Here is a 21,191-nt window from a genome sequence, read left to right as displayed (position 1 = left end):
CCCAGTGATCGGAGAACTAAAGACACAGGGCAAATAAAAGGAATAAAGACTTCTGGGAGATTCTTACGGTGTTTTTACTTTGCAGCCCACACAGCCTTGCCTATAAGAGCACAGTCTGAGGGAAACTTGAACAGATGCATTCTACTATGCTTATTTGTATGAAGAGTTGTGTTTTGACTCAAATTTATGTGTGGAATTTTCTATTCTGTTTCATTAACTGTTCTAACAGCAAAAGGCTGTGGAATCTTGATTTTTTTAAAAATATAGTCAGACTTACCAGTGGAGGAGAGAATCTAAATTTAAAAAGCATGAACAGTTACTTTACCAAAGGTAAAAATATCCTAGGATTTTTAAGAAGTGACTGATCTTTCAAATCTTGTATTCTATAATTCCACTGTAGAACACGAATGTACCTTATTAAAAGCTGCCACTGGTGCTGGTCAAGCAGACAGACTAGTTTTTAAGTACTACATGTAATTCCTGTCCTAAGTAGCCTTGTTTGTCCTTCTATGAAAAATCTGGAATGTAATAGACAGGGATATCAAAAGCAAAGGAACACATCAGTATTGCCACTGTTAGCTCTTACATTACTAATTATTTCACATCTGGCAAAATTCAATAATCTGGGAATGCAAGGAATAAAGAAGGTGTTTCATCTTTCACATCTGTTAAGCATTACCCATTAGAAAAAGTAGAAAAGTAGCAGATGGTGGAAAATTGTTTCAGGTAATATACTGACCTTTGGCTTTGTCATGGCAAAAAGGTGTTTTTCAGTTGATTTGTCCTTTGCCTGAGCATTGTTAACAACCAACATAAAATCATCTTGATACCCTCCAAAAGTCATCAGACTCTTATATGTATATGTAACTGTTAAACGCTTAAAAAAGAAAAAAACAGAAAACAAGATGCAAAGCTGTAAGCAGGACAACGCAGGACAACCAGGGTATGCCAAACCCTTTTAAAAATACAATTACACATGTATTTTTCAATATTTGTATTTTCAATACAATTTTTTGTTGCTAGCCTCTTGCGGGTTTTGGAATCGCTTCATTCAGACCTTCACTATGAGGAATTTCCATTGCAGATGAGAGTGCTTGTGTTTGACCTCTGTTTCTATTGCAAATTAATTAGATCAAAGATACTATAAGCAGGTTTCAACTCAAGTGTGTAATTCAATTTACACAAGTCTTGACTGACTGAGAGAAGTTAATCTTAGGAATTCCATTTGAAATCGAAGCAGTGTCTAAATAAATTAAATGACAGAGTATGAGACATCTAACGGAATTTAACTCTTTATGTGCAGTGATATAGTTTGCATACACACAAATGAAATTAAATCCTGTTCTCTTTTTTTTTCCATATATCTGGTGGAACATAATTGCTCTTTAATGCTCCTCTGCTTTCCATGCCTCAGCTCCTACTGTTTAATGTTCAACATTACACTAGTGGCCTTTAAGTTTATGATTAGCATTTAATTTATCATTATGACTCATATTAATTTGCTGCAGATGTTCACATTTAAATGCATTGTAAGGCAATATTTGTACAATAACTGACTTCATGTCGTTCAGTTACTAAACCTCTTTTTGCCCTGAGTTTGAAATAGTGCTTATTCTGCCCCTTGCAATATCGTTTCTCATATCCCCGATTCTTCTTACATAAAATCAGAGTACTTCCTGGAAACAGCACTTCTTGAATGGCAAGTAAGGCCTGCTGGTACTGTGCTCTGTCTGGCAAGTGCTCTGCAGAAATGCCATAGTAGATCATGTTTATAGAGCTTTCTGCAGTCTGATGCAAGCTCATTTTGCTTGTTCTCTAAACAGAGCTGCTGTTTGCTCTCCTAATGTTTTGTTTTATTATTTCTTTAACTGCAAAGACATAATGAAAAGACTGTATCAGTACAATTATAAAGTTGAGATTTTAATTTTCTGATATTCAGTATTAGCACTTGCTAATAGCACCCCGCCATTCTGTTTTTCTGCAAGATACAATTTAAAGCAGGGATCTTCTCAGGCACTGCTTTTTCACACTGATTACCATGAGTTGTTTTCTGTGAAAACTTTTATTGCAAATCAAAGAAAAATCAGAGCCTAAAATGACATAATTAAATAACACTGGGTTATATTACCTACTATTAAACAAAAATAATACAATGAAAATAACAATCTTTTAAAGTAACTGCTCTTTGCAGAGTGTATGTATTATGAATAATAATGGAAAATGAAGTCTTCAGGAAAAGAAAATTAATGTTGTTATAAGAACTGTAACTACTGATCTCCTGACATCTGAATGATTAAAACATTAATATTTCATTAAAAGATATAAAAACTGCATCTGATAAACAAAAATTCTGTGCAAAGAATTCATCACTTATTTCTATTATTAGTGCTACTGTAATGACGATAACATTAAAGCACTTTGAAAGGACTGAATTTTTGCTTTAAAAGAAAGATTAGATAACTTTGTGTGGAAGACTAATGCCATCGTTTATGTAGGATGGTGGTGAATCTCTCCATATACTTACTCAGTATTAAAATCTACTTTGACCCAAATTAGAAAAGAAATTTCACTTACCATTGAGCTGTAATCTAGGATGCTTATGCCATCTTCATGTACAGCAAACCATATGAAGGACTTGTCAACTGAGGATGTTGCTAGAGGCTACAGAGAAATGTTCTTTAATTACTACTTCAAAATAAGGCAATATGTAAGTAATTATTAACTCTCTGCTATTACACAGCTCTCTCCATCCACAGATCTTACTGAGTTTTACACTTGGAGGGAACTGATGCAAAGGAATTGAAGTAGCTGCCCAAAGCCATGTAGGCAGCTAGTGGCAGGACTATGAACTCAACCTAATACCCTTGAAGCCTACCCTGGTGCTTAGTCCAATAAAGTGTATAGTCTCATTTATAAAATAAGATTAAAAAAAAAAAGTTAGGTGTTTAAAAGTTTGTTTACTAGCACATATGTCTACATATGCAAAGAACAGAGTGCTGATATATCTATTATATAGATACATGGGGATCTCCTAATTAAATATAAGGAGTCACGTGACAGTTCTGTTTAACACAGCTGTTATGTGAACTGAGAATTAAGAGACTTAAGAGCAACTCTCAGTTGCACAGTTCTGAGGCCAGCACAGACAGGAGTGCTCTAAATACCCTTAACAACATGTAGTGATTCTACAAGGTGCAGCTTCCATAGCCAGTTAATGATGCCTTTTCAATATTCTACTAGTTATCAGGTAAAAAAAAAGTCTGGAATAAAAAGCCTATCACTAACTAAGATACAAGCAAATGAAAAGATACCACCTAGATTAATAATGTAAAACAAGCAATAAATGTATTGGAAAATTACTGTTATGGTATGTGTGGTACTATGGCAATTACATTTCATAGAATCATAGAATCGTTAGGGTCGGAAAGGACCTTAAGATCATCTAGTTCCAACCCCCCTGCCATGGGCAGGGACACCTCACACTAAACCATCTCACCCAAGGCTTCATCCAACCTGGCCTTGAACACTGCCAGGGATGGAGCATTCACAACCTCCCTGGGCAACCCATTCCGGTGCCTCACCAGCCTAACAGGAAAGAATTTCTTCCTTATATCCAGTCTAAACTTCCCCTGTTTAAGTTTTAACCCTTATCCTGTCACTACAGTCCCTAATGAAGAGTTCCCTCCCCAGCATCCCTATAGGCACCCTTCAGATACTGGAAGGCTGCTATGAGGTCTCCACGCAGCCTTCTCTTCTCCAGGCCGAACAGCCCCAACTTTCTCAGCTTAGTATATGGCTTAAACAAGTTAGTCATTGACAAGATATTCAATCAGCACATGCACAACACACTCATTTATAATAAAAAAGATATTACTATTTGCAGATTATATGTATATTAAAAAACCTCACAGCCACTCAAACTCAGTAAAGTTTCTTACCTTTGCTGCAAACAATTTAGCACCAAAGAAGGACCATTTTCTGGCTACAGTGAGATAAATGCGTATGCAGTCTGCAGCACTGTGCCCCCGGAGAGCCATCCATCTTGTAGACAATCGCTGACAAAGCTGTCTGTTGAAATGAAATATGTAATTTAGTTATTGAAAGGAATTTAAATGCTTATCCATAGTGAGCTTAATGAGCAAAAAAAATCCATTTGTTAAAATGATAATTTAAGTTAATACAACAACTATCACTTACACAGTATTAAATAAATCCAAAACATCATTTAATATTTTTATGCACATGAAAATTACTAAGTATCTTCTAATTTCTGCAAAATTATGGTTAAATATTGATGTAGCAGTTGCAGCAAAAAGGGAAAAAAATCTAGGACAGCTTTTAATATGTCTGTACAGATAATCCATCTACCTTTATGAGTACTCAACAGTTATGCCAGTTGTCATTCCAAAAATCCATCCAGTTTAGCGCATATCTTTACCTGTGGCTAGCAGCAGATGTGGCAGACATGGCTTAAGACTACCCTTTTTCAGTGTGTCTTGGCACTGCTACAAAAAAGGATGCTTGTGATGCATGATGCATCTGCATTGGCTACTTTCTTTCATGGCCCCATGGTGAATTGGTTCAATGAATGACCCCTTGGAAATCTAATCCTCAAAAAAACTTCACCCCAGAATACCTTTTAAGCCCACTGACCTGCAGGAATGACTCACCCAGCAGCCACCAGACTATTAGATGCAGCCCAATAAAAGGAAGGGGGAATGTGTAGTAAAAGGGGTATCTGTCACTTGCAGCTTACTCTTACTAGAAGTTTATGAAGTTAAAGTGCACCCTTAGCAAAAGAATACAAGCAACAGGGGAGGTACAGAATGATTCTTTTCCTGCCACAGACTTCCAGCTCTGGGAGTTGGTAAGTTTAGGGACTACCTGAACAGTTCAACAGATATTTGAACTGTTAGTTAAATATCCTCCATGTGTTATTCTAATCTAGCATCTCTTACCCTTTGTTCTTTGAAATCAATTGAACCTCTTGTGCATATACTTTTGAATAGCCCTATTAACATCTGAGTATGTAATAACGTTTTACTTTGTGCATACAATAATAGCTTTAAACTTTCTTAGCTCTGTAGCGAGGAAAACATTTCTGTGATGTTTACTGGACTTCAAAGTTGTTGTATCATTGACTTCAGACAATTATTGCACTGTTCTGCTCTTCTTCATGTTAGTAGGTGTTGACTGAAATGAGCTGCAGGTTATTAATTTTAAATTAAGGGACACCTTCCTAGCAAATCCACTGAGTTAACATATTGCCAATTTGACTGGCTGCCAGAGATTGAACATTAGAATAGCAAACATTCAGATGAGATCCTCATGTCCCGTACTTTCAGTAGTTCTTTAGTCTGTGCACAGACTTAATTTAGATTTGCTGAGTAAGAAAAATATGAATTTCAAAATCGCTGGGTTTTGTAACACTGTGTAGTAGCTTGTACAGCTTTTGATGGAATGCGTGCGTGTGCTCAATGATGGTCTTCTGTTTAGATTAGAAATATTCAGAGGAAATGGCTTCCTCAATTAAGTAAGAAAATTAGTTTCAAGCACGAGGTTAGGCAAATATCGCATAACAGTAATTTGTAGCTAATGAAAATTTAGAACTTCTTCATTTCACTCCTAGATCTTGGGAGAATATGAATTGCAAAATACATCTCACCTTAACTGTTCCTCTGAACAACCATGCCTGTATCTCTTAGGGTAGAATCTCTCCAAAACCTGTTTTAATGTTTGATTGGACTTGGACTGGGAAGTGACTTGCCCTGCTGGAGTTGAGAAAGGCCGTTCAAAGTCTCCAATCTCTACCTAAGGGGGGGACCATGAAGAAGAAAATTTTTTGTTACTTCAGAGTAATTCTCTAGCTGGGCATTATAAGCTATTTTTTCCTCTGTCTTACCAAATATAAAATGAAAAACAGCTTCTCCACTATTTTCACTGATGTAAAAGTCATGCACATAATTTTATTTTTCTTATTTTACATTTACCATGGAAGAAAGATTAATATCAAATATAAACTGGTCAAATACAACACTAGCTCTGTTCTGAGGTTGCCAGATCTCCGGCTGACACAAACCAGTTTAGATTTATCAAGTAACACCATCAAATAACTTTCTCAATAACCTTCCCTTGAGCCATTCATTTTTTAAAAATAAAACAGATCTTATCAAGACCATGGCTAGTAAAGGAGTCCTAGGCTTTCATTAAACAGCTGTTACTCTGGTGTATTAGCTTGCAGGAATCATGTAAGGAATAGTGAATGAAGAAGTGGAACGTGATTACATGATGTTTGATCAAAGGGGGCATGACTGTGTAGGAGGTAAAGCGCGTTTTATCCATACTGGTGCCAACAGCGGCACGCTCTGTAACGCATTCCCACTGAAGTACAGTTAGAGCAAATATGCCAGCCCAGGCTATTTCCTGTACTATCATGTGTAAAAGGTGGAGGTCACTTGACTGTCAAGCAATTCTAGACCAGTTTCTTTATTCAGGTTTTTCATCTGCAAAACTGTCGTGTGACTCATTAATGCACAAGGATTACCTGAGCTAAAAGAGCTGTCAGTTCCATCGCTAGTTCTTTGTTTACAGGGAAAAGTCCATTGACTATTTGATCATTTGTCTGATATACCAGAAGCAGCTTCTCTCTCTCCGTCTCCCCATGGACTTGAACTGAAAAATAAAGCCTACAGAAAAGACAGAAAGTTATTAAATAAAGAAGACAGGGAAATGCATTTAGCCCTGAGGATTAGCGGTATGTGCTCTGAATATGACATGTTTATATCAGCATCCAAACACATAAGCGGAGCAGCACTTGTACTTGAACCCACAGGCAAATGTTTAACTTCAGTCTCCTGAGTTCAGTGTTTTGGTGGGGGGTTTTTTGGCAGCCCTGCTCACCTCCCAAGAACTAAAAAAATTAACTGTATTAAAAAAATAAATCTCCGGTTACACCAATTTGCTATTTTTGTTGCAAGCTTTGAGTTAGGCAGTATTTTTCAGACAAAGAAACTATGCAGAAATTAAAAATACATCTTGGGACAAACCTGTTTTTGTAAGTAAGGCGGACAGTCCTTGTGCCTTCACATTTCCCAGGGTGTTGCTCTTTGGAGGCTTGCTCCCATTTTGAAATGATGTCACAGATCTAGAAGGATATCCGTACAAAACTGACTTTGTCATGTACTGCATTTTGAAAACACTTTTCACAGAAATTGGCAACTTATTTTAGTATTTTTTACCTATTATAGATTGGAAACATACATAGCTTAAATTTCTAAACTTACTGGAAGAGAACTACTTGTATTTCTTAATTAGAGCATGTGCAAATTGGACATTTTTTATTGCTTGTTTATCCTGCAACACACACCACCTTTGGAAACGAGCCATAACATGCCTCTGTGGAAAGGCCAGGTACTTGATTTAGCAGCAGCTACCGAATGTGTAATTACACAAAATGAGTTGCTGCATAATTAAGCAAATGCCTTTGATCTTTGCCTTCTCTTTCTGTTGCATGCTGGAGTTTTTCAGGTGCTTTTTAGTAGCTGCTATAAAGTTTAGATGAAGTTTGTTGCACAGTGCAGCAAAAGTGGTTCAGAAGTAGTGTAGCCAGGCAAACAGGCAGAAGGAGGAACAGAGGTCCTGAGACCACTGCAGGGCTTCATGTCACTGGAAGCAGCGAAGGAAGTGAACAGATTGTGAATTTACATTTATCAAGAAAATAAGTACATTTTTTATACAGTTTGCTTTCCATATAGTAATTATTCCAGTAGGAGCAGAAAGCTGATTGATATGACTCTGCTTGTTTTTCACTAAGGCCTAGTTGTACCATACCTTGTAACTCAAAACGCAGCTGTGAACATTGGTGAAAGGGTGCAAAAGACAACTTGGTAGAAGCACAAAAATTTCATTATTTGTTAGTTGCTAAAAGGCTTGGAAAATGTCTAATAGTTTACTAAAACACAAATTATATTGCATTTTGCCACTCTCTACTACAAAAAAATTTAATTCTAGGAATAGAGGGAACAAAAGTTCAGAACAATGATAAGCCAAACATTGGAAATCTCTTGAACTGAACCCTAATTATTCCATATTTAGCTAAGGATCCTCCTCCTTTGTTCATCCCCAGGATCTCTACCCCAGCATCAATTACTTTTCGGACCTCAAATGGTCATCTTTTGGAGCCATACCAGAAATGTTTATTGAAATCTCTAAACACATGTTGGACCCCAATTGCTTTTTAGTTTTGAAGCACTGTGATTAGGAAAATCTTACTTTTGCCTCTTCAACCCAGCTGTTACTTCTCTGAATAGTATCAGTCTCCTAGACAAGGCTTTTAAATATAGTTCACTGAATTAATTTCAACAATTGAAAGCGACTTTTTAAACCTTTACTTTTATGTTATGAAGAAAAAAAAAACCTAGACAGTTTTCAGCCTGAAAAATGTTTTCCTTTACATTGTCTGAAGAGGGCTCTGTAAAATTCAGATATTTTGTTGTTTTATATGCAAAGCTTATTAAAAGGCTTTTGTTTACCTTGATGTTTCCTTGAAGACAGTGCTCTATGTCTTTGCCAGATGGATCATCAGAAAACAGTGCAAATCCTGACTGAGCTGGTTTCCTCATCCCTGTGTCCTGGTTCAAGGTGTTCAGAAATTCCTCCACTGTTGTAGAGGCATCAAACCCAACAACCTGAAAAAGCAGCCAAAAAAGTATTTTACTATCAAAGTTATTAAAACCCCTCCTTAAATCTAAGATTTTGAAAGATAATACCTCTAGAATAAGGGTGGGACTATAAGACCCAGTCCATCCTTTATGAACAACTTACTGTCATTGGAAACTGAAAATTTCCATAAATGGTCTGGAAAAGATTCAAGATTTCCATATGGGAAGTCAATTTAGTGGAGTTTTTCTCCCTCCAAAAAATGATTAAATTCCCAGCTGAATGTACCTTCTTGCATTTTGTTTATGAAATCGAAGTCACTATCAAAATGCTTCTAAAGGTAGCATTTTTGTTTTATTGCCTTTGTTTATACCGGTTTCTTTGCACTTGCTACACTTGAATTTCTGCTACAGAATTTCTATAACAAAGCAATCTAGTATCTGAGATTTTTGTGATAAATACTCTCTGAAAAATGAAGAAAACTCTTAATTTCCTACTTTTCAATATGGTAGTGAAATAAATCAGACCATGTGCAACTTCAGAGGGGATACTGGATGGCAGATCTACATTAGCAAATCCAGAATATTTCACAAATGTTGCTCTGTCAGTACTACCATAGGTCAGTAATATATAGAGCCTCCTACATTTTATTTTCCCAAATCTGAATTTCTGACTGTTGTTACTAGTATTAAAGCACTTTATCAAGGGATGGCAAATGGCTTTTATAGAGATACTAGTTGCTGACGCTCACTTAAATCTGTTTTGAGGGCGTTTTCCTGCATTTGATATGTTGAAGATGTTTTATTCTTTTGGCAAAGAAATGCCTTAAAAATGGAACTTGGACTTGTGTTCCAGGCTTCTCCGTGGTTGGCATAAAAAAACATAATCTGCTGAATGTAGCTTCAGAGATGAAGCTTATTTGCTGATCCCACTGAAGTAATTTATGTATTTAATTAAAATTTTCATAGCCCTTGGAAATTATACATTTTTGAGCAATAACTAACAAATGAGCCGTTATTCCTTCTTAAAACTTCAATTGTGAAACCTTTTAGGATGATTTAAATACATGTTATTTTTTCTGGGTTTACTGGGCAAGCTGTAAAGCAGTTAAGAAATTTAGAGGGGAAAAAAAGGAAAGTTATTCTGTGACTTGAAATTAAAAGTTTACTTGATGTAGCTTTAATTTCATATACAAACTTGATTTCTGTCTAGGAATACTGTGAATCGTTAAAAACCTCTTTTTAGCCAGCTCTCACAGTTAGAAACACAAACCAGGATGTGAGGCAGTATGCATGAGAGCACATAGGAAGTTTCCTACAGGCTTTGAGCGATGGAGTCCCAAGAGTTAAGAATGAAGCTGTGTTTGTTCTGTAACAGATACGGCTATCCGTCACGACTGATAATGGGAATTACAGCTGTGCTTCCAGGACTTCACTGAGATACTTAACATTCAAGATGTCTGATGAAAGGAAGTGGAATTTAATACCTTTCCCTTTTCTTCAGTCTAATTCATTCATCTGGTGGTCAGGTTAAATAAGAAACAGAACTTCAGGATTTCTCACTCTCAGGAGGTTTTATTTTTTCTTTCTTTCTTTGAAAGATTTTCCCCCAAATCTTTACTGTTTGTTGATAAAATCAGATGACAAGTACCTTGTGCCTGCCATTGCTAGCATTGGCACAGGATGAAGCTTTAACCATTTTTACCTTAATACTTACAATTCTGTTTCTAATATACTACTTCATGTATGTGCTAATAGCAAGGGGTTGGGAGAGCGAAGATTTCATGGTCTACTGACATTACCTGATATATGCCATTCATGAAATGAACTGGAATACTGAAGGGCAGTGAATGGTGGTAAGGATTTCTTAGGAGAGTGGAAAGGATTTCCATTCTGGAAGGTCTGGCTTCTCGGTCTCCATTCTGCTGGGTACGCTCTACACATCGCTGACAATATATTGCGTATTTCCCAAATTCAGTCCTGTGACAAAGAGAGAAATAAAACAATTCTCGGAGACTGACTGAAAGGGTAGTAAACTGTGAGTAAATCTCTCTGGGGATGCCAGATGGGGAGGAGCACTCAGATTTCACACTGTGATTTCCAACGCATTTTGTCATGTGTAATTGTAAAGAGAATTAGTCTACAGAGATGAACAAAACTGTGCCAAAGACAAACATGGCTCAGAGTGTTTGGTGTAGCTGCCATATTTTGGTTTTTATAGTTTTGCAACATTCAGTCAGAGTGTTTTTCAAAACAAGTTAACTTTCCCAAGTGGTGCATAAAAGTGTAACGTACTGCATTTTAGTAGCACTGGAGCACAATTTACTCAAATTTATACTAAAATATATGTCAAAAGATCTGAAATATTAAATGAAAGCTGGAAAATAAGATACTTAAGAAAAACTAGTTGACTAGCTGGGTAGCAATATTTAGGCACACCTGGAATCTGCATTCTTCTTTAAATGAAGTTTAAGAAGCCACAGGAATGGGTGCTGGGGCAGAAAAAGTCCAACGCAGAGAGCCAAGAGCTGCAATCCCTGGACAAAAGGAAGACATTCACTGTTTTAAACATCATACAAAGTAAAACTTCCCGCTGTGGCTGCTGGCCAGCAGTGCAGCTTACTGTGCCAAGCTGAGTAACAGACAGAGGTAAATATGAATAAAACCACAAAACATAAGAGAAAAAGCTGAAAAAATAAGCATATCACCTCATTGGAAGGCCCAAATGCTCTCTTTCTATTTACCTGTGTACAGCAAGTTTCTTTTGGGGCTGGAAATGGGAAGCAGATCAGTTTGTATAAAAAGCAGTTAATATACAGAAAACAAAAAAATATTAAGGCTGCAAAGCTAAGCAGTAAGAAATGAGGAGAACCTGATCTTCTACAGCAGGCAGTTCTTCATTCTCCCAGTCCCTGCTTTTGCCTTCTGTGACTTGGGCAGTGTGGCTGGAGCACTCGCTGGTGAAGACCAGGGCAAAAAGGCTGTTGAGTCTTCTGCATGTTGCTGGTAATCAGGTCTCCCATTTCCTTGTGGAGAGGGCCCACATTTTAACTTGTCTTCCTTTTATCACTGACATACTTACAGAAGCTTTTCTTGTCGCCCTTGTCATCCCTGGCCAAATTTAATTCTAACAGGGCTTCAGCTTTTCTAACCTGATCCCTGGCTGCTGATATAATTTCTCTGTATTCCTCCCAGACTACCTGGTCCTTGCTTCCACCCTCTGTAGGCTTCCTTTTTGTATCTGAATTTGCCCAGGAGCTCCTTGTTCATCCATCCAGGTCTCCTGGTGTTTTTGCTTGATTTCCTCTTTGTTGGGATGTGTCACTCTTGAGCTTGGAGGTGATCCTTGAATATTAACCAGATTTCTCAGCCCACGCTTCTTCCCTCCAGAACTTTATCCCATGGTACTCTACCAAGCAGATCCCTCAAGAGGCCAAAGTCTGCTCTCCTGAAGTTCAGGGCAGTGAGCTTGCTGCACGCCCTTCTCGCTACACTAAGGATCTTGAACTCCACCATCTCATGGTCACTGCAGCCAACACTGTCTTCCAGCTTCACATTCCCCACCAGTCCACACATAAGAATATGCATTTACAATCTAACATGCACAGTGCATGCAGAGCAGCATGACATAGAAGAGGTGACATCAATCAGAAACCCTTAGCATATCTGAGATTCCAAAACATGGCACTACAGCTTTTCTTCATGCTCATGCTATAGAGACATTTGCCATTTGGTTTAGCCCACCAAGCTACCTGATGCAGCACCTCTCCTAGGAAAGATGCAGTGAAAGAGGATTAGGTTCCATACGTGATGTCTTACTCAACACCTAACTTGAAGATAGTCTATTGTATGTCCAGCCTTTAAAATCAGCATAGGTATACTGTATCACTTTGATGGAGGATAGCATCAGCTTTGTTTCAGGAAGACACAGCAGTAATAAGATGTTAGTTCAGGTTTTTATGATTTTAATTAAGCAGATACTACAAAAGAGCGGAGCCTCTTTGCCATTCTGAACAGTCTTTTCAGTTCCTTCTCTGCTGCTGAAATAGACACCATTAAAATGCATGTTGGGTTACCTGTATTGGTCCTGCCTGGTTTTGTGGATGTCGACGTCTGGTCTGTTTAATAAGCTGACAACAGATCTCATTTTGAAGTTCAGGATGTGTAAGACATATCTGCAAAGCACTTTGGGCCAAAGATACATGGTAATCAATGGCAGGAGAGTCAACTGCAGCATTTATAAACAACTGGCAGGTCTAGATATAAAATAATAAGCAAGTGAGTTCACATGCAAAACGGTCCAATAAATCTTTTAGACGTTCTGTATAATAAAAGTGTGCTATAATTGAAGTCACAATTAGTAGACTAAAGGAACCCTCCTGGCCCTGCAAAAAAAGGGGTGACAAGAGGCCAGAATAGTGAAAAGCTATACAGAGAGACATAACACCTCTTAAAAATCTTTTCACTCTGTATCTCATGACATGAGCTCCAGCAGGAGTTGCAACAGCTGTGGTAGTAGGCAAGTTTAAGGACATGCTAAACACAGTTTACCTCTCCCCAGGCCTTTAAAACACTAACTGTACAACTCTCTACAGCCAGTGTAAAATGCTTGGGCAAGCAGTAAGTGCAATATAGCAGAATATGCACAGATAAGAAAACTGTAACTCAGCCATTTGTATTACGTTTTGGCTTTCATTGGTATTTTTACAGTGTACAGCCTTTCTTATGCACAGTACTGCCTTAGGAAAGCCAGGTATTAAGCATTTATTTTGCTCTATTAGAACAAAGCTTACATGTCACACATTGCATTTATTCTACATAATAGTTGTTGAATTGTCAAGGTATATAAGCAAAATTAAAGAAATGGATGGAAGCCCAATCTATTTCTAGTCTATCTGAAAACATGTGGATGCACAGCAGTAATTTTTATCAGCAATAGAATAACTGAAACGTGACCGAAAAACATTTCTAAATCAGTTCCTTACCTGACTTTTAAACTGATTTATACAAAGTTTCAGTAAAGATCATACAAGTAATCTCTTATTTATTTCAGGCAAGTGTCTGTGATTTGAATTAGTCTGAAATGCGTTTCAGAAAGTTTTCCAAATAGATACAAATTTATTTGTATCGGGGAATTACATTCTCTTTTAATTTTTCGTGCTGTGGGATTGCAGAAAATAAGATAGATGTACTTTTTTAAAGTGTTCCTAACATTTCAGGGAAACAAGCTGGGAAGTTTATCTACAAGTGGCTGTGACTGAATGTAATGGTGCTTGTCTTGAATTCCTTTCTAGATCCAAATCATTACATCAAAATTCTCTAGATAGTTGATGCTTCAGGGAGTTTGGTCTTTAGACTTGTATAAATTCTGTGGAATAAGTTCATTTATCCAAGGTGCATGCCTTCCAACTTGTAATTTATTTCACAATGTACAGAAAAAGGCAGAGCAAGAATTTACTTTGTCTCTGAAACAGACTTTGTAGCCTGGCTATTAGTTAACATTCAGTAGTTTTAGCTGGGTGAGGGTAGGAGAGAGGAGAAAGAAGGTTAATGGCACCACAGCATACTCCCTCCCATAGATATCAATCACCTATCTGGCCTTTAACTGGGAAAGATACGAGGTCTTACTGGGATACAGAAATTCTCAAGAAGCCAGCTGTGGCACAGCAGTTATGAACCATTGCATGTCTCTTAATCACAAATCCATTTCACTACTACTGGGAGATTTACACGTGTATTTTTACAGGTGTATGAAAATCTTTAGAAGTTAATTAAATAAACTATTGTGAAATACTGTCATTAATTTTGCTCTCTAGTATTTTCTCTATCACTATAGCTACTTCATATGAAGAAAAGATTTTTTTCATTAAAAAGAGCAGTAGAATCTCTTGCCTTCTATCTCAATTTGAAATAATCCATGACCTGCTTAAACTTAAACTGTGCTTTGCTTTTCATCAGATTTTTAAAATTTCTTCTAGCAGATTTAAATATATCTACAAGAAAATTTTCACTTACCATTTGCTTTTCCTGAAACCTAACTGAAAAATTAGTATTTGAGGTACAATTCTCTGAATACAGAGATCCATCCATGCTGTTAGGTTCTCTGGGGCTTATGAACTTCATGGTAAAATTATCATTCATGATGGCTGTGGATTTTTCTACTAACTTTCAATAACCTGAGTAGAAAGGCCAAAAGTTGAAGCCTAAACTGCTCCCTCACACCTAAAAGTGATCTCTGCATTGGAAGTGATTGCGTTTGGTGAGGTCATATGGGGACATTCTGCTACTGTCCATTAGTTACCTCCATTTTTCTTTTTCTCTTTTCTTTTTTCTTATCTATAGAATATCTCTAGTAAGCCAACTAATACTTATACTTTAGCTGAGAGTTAAAATAGTAAGTTGGTTAATGAAAAAGGCATTTGCTATGGTTTTACCTTAAATAATTTAATTGCTTCAGTTTGCAAGGCTTCTGATGGCAATGTTGTAAGAGGGGAAGCAATTCCTTCTTTGCTGTGGCAAAGGGTAGGGTGTCTCCAAATCTGAGAAGCTAAATGAGTAAAATATATCGGTTTTGCAATTAATTCAGGAAAGTATATTTAGTAAATAAGTATTAGAAGATTAGTATGTTGAAACAAAAACAAACTTACTGATATCACCTTCCATATTTAGTAATTTGCAAATAAGTTGCTCAAACTCAGATCCAACATTTACACTGGTACTTCCAGCTGCAACTGTCAGATGATAAAGCCACATGTCCTAGAGGAGAAAAACACAGCAGCTCAATCATTCCGTGTTGGAAGGAACTGCTTCACTGGGACTTTGCTCTCAACTTGAAACACTACCATGTGCTCCCTGTTGAACCCCAACGGAGTTTGCCTCTGAATACACCTGTATGCATGTCTCTATGTTACAAATATTAAGCAAGGAAGGTTGGACAGTGCTCTTATCCTCAGCAGTCATGGCTAATATCAGGGAATTCTTCCTTTCCTCTTTAAAAAGCTAACATAAGTGCCTTTTTTACCACTGGCAATCCTGCTAACCTGGGGATAAGGCCAGAAGGCAAAATTGAGTCTACAAGATTGAGAACAATGAAACAATAATAATAAAAATTGTTTTAACCATACTTCTTATTACTCCTTCACTTCAGTAGGAAAATCTTCCCTACTGTTAGCCGTATCAGTGAAAATAGATGCCAGCATCTCAGAACCAATCAGGAAGGTCTACTATAGGTCTGTCTGCAAGCTAATGTAATGTGAAGAAAATTCTCCAGTTGCAGTATATTTGAGATACTGTAGCCAAACCAGCTTATTTTCATCTATTTTAAAAAGGATAACCTATAATGGCATTGGTTCACAGACAAACTCTGTTTGATGTTAATGAACCGGGACCGTCTCCTTGCTTATTGTATGAAACTATGAACCAGATGACTTGTAGGTCCCCCTCTTCCTCCTCTTTAAGAAATATTCATATCACAGCACCATACTCGTAGACGTGTTACTGAAACTCAACTAAAAAGTCCTTTTATTACCTTCTCATGTTTGGATCCTATAAGAAGATAAGTGGGTCCTTGATCTTTGGGGTGGATAACAACGGTGTAATGTGTAGATAATAAACTGCGACCACTAGTCTCATAATCTTCATCAGAATCGCAGGATCTATCAACTTCTTCAACCTTTGCCTCAAAAAGCTTGATTTGACCAAGAGGAAACTAAAAGTAGATAGCAGAATTGGTGAGAGAACAAATATTTACTTCAGTGCAGAGAGGTTTTATATTTCTTATTCTACAAATAGAAAGAAAAACATGAACTACCATCAATGCCCATTTGTATTTATGAATTTTCAGTCCTGCCAAGGAATGCCAGATAAGCCTGCTGTTGCAGACAGCAGAAGGAGAATGATATATGCCAAAGTCTGAAAGGGAGACTTTCAAAATTCTTTTCCATGTCTGCTTCTCTATCTAGTTACTGCAATAAATGTCTGTTAGGGTGACAGAAGTAATTCTTCAGAGTTTCCAGACCTGGTTCCAAGCAAAAATCCCCTGTGTCAGCCTAGAACTTTAAGTATAATCTTATTATTTCAGAGGACAGCAGTGTATTGTTCATGTATTTATTTTGATCATGCTATAAATTTAAAAGGTAATTTTTTTGTGTGGCAGATCTTCTCAGTTGGTTTAATTGTGCAGTCTGATACATCAGAGTACCTGAGTCTGAATTTGTATATGCAGTTATGATCATTTATCAGGAAATATTTTACATGAAAAGCTATTCAAGAGGAAATTTTCACAGAAATATTTTTTTCATAACCATTAGCAACAGGAACCCACGATGAACACAAATACAGCACACAGTCTTCACAGCTGAGTGATAGGACTGGCAGAGGATGACAGTAGTTACTAGTGATTTTGTACAAAGCTACCTCCTTTCCCACAGCACCACTGCTCTTTCTCTACCTGGTCAGACATGAGGAAGTTCAAAAAAGTGTTATTCAGTGGTGCACTGAAGAAGCCTTGGCTGCTGTTTCTGTGTTGTTTGTGATGTCTAGCATTGCTCATCCATGTAGATGTTACACACTACAGTAACTAGCATCTTATTTGTGCCACATTCAAGTGTAAGCCTGAAGTAAGTTACCTTGAAATATCAACCAAAGAAAAAGTAGATGAGGCCTCTCAGTAACACTGTTTAAAATTTTAAAATACCCTATTGGAGAGTAGCTGGTAAATTTGACTTAATCTAGGGTGGACTTCTTGAATAGCGATTTGATGAAGTGAGCTGCTAATACAGTAACTGTGAAGAAAACATCACATAGTTGTGGCTCTTTACTACAGTGCTCTCACTGGAATAGTGGGGATCCTAATAAGGATTAAAAATGCATGCAGCGTTTTGTATTTTCTGTGGTGCTCCTGAAGCATTCAACTTTTTGAACAAAATGAGATTTTGCAAATCAAGAGATGCTGTTTCACATACAAATAGTCAAGACTTATTTACTTACTAAGTTTAACTAAAACAGTCAACTCTTGAAATTTGCATTCTGTTTTGGAAAGAGGCCACTTTTATGGAATCCAGTGCTGCAAATTGTGTATTTTGTTTCTGCACAGATACAGTCAGCTACCGCAAACATGGTTTTAACTAGCAAATAGTTGAACATCAGAAATGAACTAGCTTTGGAAAACTTCATACATATTCTGCTTACAAAAGCTGAATTCTTATTCTATTACAAGCTAGCAAATTAGTTTCAGTTTTGCTTTAAAAGGGCAGTAAAAGTTGTTCCAAATGTGAGGGAAATGTTTACAAGAATCCAGCAAAATCCTTAGGATGCTTCTAAAGGGCATGCTAAAACACCAAAATCTTCAATTGTAAAAATGTGTAAATTCAGATATTTTAAACAGAGATTTCTTCACAGGAGAAAATACACGTTAATTTTAATGTCTCTGTAAAATGAGCTAGAGATTAATGCTGTAGTAATTTGATTCCACAGCCTTGTGTGTAATTTAAATAAAATGTTTTGATGGATGGTTACTGCTATCTTATTCATACAGTTCTAGAAATAAGTTTTAGTTGAATGTTTAAAAATGGCTATGAAAGGGAATTGTAACAGAGGACATAGCTAGCTTTATACAAAGACCATGAATTTGTGGGCTCAGTGTGATCATTTGGTTACATTAGAAGTAACAAATGAGATTTTCTGGATTTTTTTGAACTGTTGGTTATAGTGGCTCAGGGTACTGTTATCATCTGGTCAAGTTTCATCAGTCTTTTTGGTATAGGTAATAAGGGTATGAATCAAATATTAATAACCTCAGTGGTATTAACAAGAATTTGTGTTTCCAAAATCTTGTTCCTGACCTGTCTCCATTAAAAAGATGTTTCTTGATGACAGTATACAACGTCTTGGGAGCAAAAGGGCAGGTGAAAAGTCTGACTAGGAAGTGTCCTTTGTCCTGTTTTGGTAGGTAAACATGGCTGAAAAATATAAGAACCAACAATATTCAAGAGGGTGGGTACAGAACTAAAGGCCAGGCCCAATGTGGAAGTGTCAGGTTTTGCTCTTTCTTAAGCTCCTTGTGTCCTACAGGATATGGAATGCTGGGAGGTTAGCTTAAAACTAACTGGATCCCATTTCTTCCTTTTCTTCCTCAAACAGTATTTTCTCTAGGTTTTAGAAATAATTTTCTTGTCCCTTTCCTTAGCATCCTCCACCTCCATTGCTGTTTACTTCATTAGCTGTAGACAGTGAGCTCCTTTTCGGTAATCCTTATGGGGAATGAGAAAAGATCCCCTCCTCCAGACACACATCTGCAAAACAGCAAACTGCATCCTGCTAGGCTTTCTTTTTTTTTGCCCTTGCCTTTCTTGCAGCACTGTGAAGTGATATACCGAAGAACAGGCAGGATTTGGAAGTCAATTGAGGGATAAAAACATTTAATTCCTTGAAACCTGCAGTCACTGCCCACTGCAAACATACATTAGAAAGGGTCAGCTTCCAGATGTAAATGACAGCCAGGTCTTTTCTGATGAGTCTCACACCTGTTCAGAAGGGGACACCTGAACTGTCAGCAAATCAGTGTCTCCCTTCAGGTAGGGATAAGAAGATGATGAATATCATGTCCTGTAGAAGAAGGAGACCAATGGGTGTGCCCTGGAGTACTGTCTATTAGATGGAAACTTCTCAAGCTGACAATCTGTGAAGTCTAGATATTTAGTAATCAAGATAAAATAGGCATATACTACCCAAGCTAGTTGTACCCTAATAAAGCTGTAACTTACTGTTTAAAGTCTACTTCAGTATGTTACCTTCCATTCACTGAGGAAACAAGTACAGGACTTACCTTGTCTTCTTGATTACGGAAATAATACAGAATTTTTCCAACTAGAGTACACCAAACTCTTTTGGAATATCCATGTTTCACCTGAAATTACAGAAGATTAGGAACAAGCACAGCAGAGAAACACAGACTACACTGCACCACCTCTGAACTTTGATGATGCTGGGAATAAATGCCTTGGTTCAAATTCTTTTCCACATTACTAGAAAAATGATTAAAACTGTGTAACTCTATTAAGGGCACAAGACTGAAAGCATCAGATGCTTATCTAAAGCCTAGTCAGGCCAGTGTGAGTTTTTCATTTGGCTTTGGATCAGGCCTAAACCAGTGAAAGCTGAGGAAATGGAAGAATTAAAAGAGAAAAAATCCTTTGTATTCTTATTATCTTGAAATAATTTGTCCCAGTAAGTAATACAGAAAAAGAGAGCACTCCACTGAAGTTAAGTTAGGTCAATTAGCTACTGAAACATATGCTGAACTAGGATACCACAGAAGTACAAATGGAGAACTCAGCACAGGAACTAATAAATTAAAAAGACAGAAAGAGAAAATAAATCAAGCAAACATCAGTAGGTGAGCTTCTTCACATTGTGAAGTACTGCGAAAGCACATACACGCCTGTTTTGTTAGTATTTACTTTACTGTAGGGGCATTTTCATCTAGATATTATTGCTAAGAAATATGGAATAAAGCAGACTGGGATAAGAAAAGTGTTCCTACCTTTGTCAGTAATCCTTTCATGGTTGGCTTGACTTCAGACTGTATGAAAAGTGGGCTGGCAGCCTGTATTTTAAGTACATTCTGTAGTACTTTGATCCATTCTTCTAAGATGTTGGGAGAATCTGCAGTCAGGTAGTATGTTCGTTTTTCTGTGGTCAGCTGTGTAAGAACAGGAGAGTCTCTTCAGCTTTAAGAACATTATAATCTGACCCCACAGTGTGGAGGTTGTAACATATACTACCACCATAGATTCACAACTCCGGGGGGTCTATTTGCCCCAAAGGACTTTTCACTATGAAACTTTCTGTGGCTAGGCAGAGCAGAGAGACCTTCATGTGAAAAGTTCCAGGACAGCAGAGCTGAGGAAACTCAATTCACAGCATCATAGAATAGTTAGGGTTGGAAAGGACCTCAAGATCATCCAGTTTCAACCCCCCTGCCATGGGCAGGAACACCTCACACTAAACCATGGCACCCAAGGCTCTGTCCAACCTGGCCTTGAAATTCATCTCCTTCCAGATAAGCAACTTCTCTCAACCACAATGGCTGGCCGCGAGACTACTATTTGTATCTCATATATGAAGATCTGACCTTTGTAGCATACAAGCAAGGCTATGTGTAGGCCTTTTTTTATAGTTTCTGTAACTGAAATGATTCTTTGGTTTCAAACAAATGGCATTGGTTAATTCCAAGTCCACACTTGAACATCCAGTGCAACACGGACTGGAACAAGGTGTTGTTTTGCGGGATGAAGGGAATAAATACTTGCTGAAACACAGATGAGAAAAGCAGGCACCTGAATTGTTTGTTTTCCATCACCCCTTTCAATCTGGCTGCATGCATTTAGCTCAATTTGACCTTGAGGTTTTCGAATTACATCACTCTGTATGGAAAGAACAGAAAGAAGATATTTTAAATCTACCAACAGAGAACAATAAATAATTATAGAACTCATTTAAACATTAATCCTGACAAATACTTCCTAGTTAAAC

At 37.3% G+C, this 21,191-nt stretch overlaps 1 protein-coding gene across 8 annotated transcripts in view; it reads right to left on the bottom strand.

Annotated features, from left to right (window-relative positions):
• Positions 1-21,191, bottom strand: part of PLEKHH2 (pleckstrin homology, MyTH4 and FERM domain containing H2) — a 57,442-nt gene that overhangs the window by 1,531 nt on the left and 34,720 nt on the right. For all 8 annotated transcript variants that reach the window (XM_061475533.1, XM_061475534.1, XM_061475538.1 and 5 more), the window contains 16 exons: positions 20,996-21,082; positions 20,200-20,358; positions 19,483-19,563; positions 16,186-16,365; positions 15,305-15,413; positions 15,092-15,204; positions 12,734-12,913; positions 11,097-11,194; positions 10,460-10,637; positions 8,532-8,687; positions 7,047-7,144; positions 6,545-6,686; positions 5,666-5,811; positions 3,939-4,068; positions 2,575-2,661; positions 740-877 (listed from right to left, as the gene is read on the bottom strand). In XM_061475533.1, the coding sequence (XP_061331517.1) occupies positions 740-877; positions 2,575-2,661; positions 3,939-4,068; positions 5,666-5,811; positions 6,545-6,686; positions 7,047-7,144; positions 8,532-8,687; positions 10,460-10,637; positions 11,097-11,194; positions 12,734-12,913; positions 15,092-15,204; positions 15,305-15,413; positions 16,186-16,365; positions 19,483-19,563; positions 20,200-20,358; positions 20,996-21,082 (2,082 nt within the window). The remainder of the gene's footprint in view (positions 1-739; positions 878-2,574; positions 2,662-3,938; positions 4,069-5,665; positions 5,812-6,544; positions 6,687-7,046; positions 7,145-8,531; positions 8,688-10,459; positions 10,638-11,096; positions 11,195-12,733; positions 12,914-15,091; positions 15,205-15,304; positions 15,414-16,185; positions 16,366-19,482; positions 19,564-20,199; positions 20,359-20,995; positions 21,083-21,191) is intronic.

Source organism: Pezoporus flaviventris, unplaced genomic scaffold (assembly GCF_033815535.1).
Source record: "Pezoporus flaviventris isolate CSIRO_AGI_PZ_B2104156 unplaced genomic scaffold, CSIRO_AGI_Pfla_v1 ptg000083l, whole genome shotgun sequence".
NCBI classification, from domain to species: Eukaryota; Metazoa; Chordata; class Aves; order Psittaciformes; family Psittacidae; genus Pezoporus; species Pezoporus flaviventris.
This window is presented reverse-complemented; position numbering and strand designations above follow the sequence as displayed.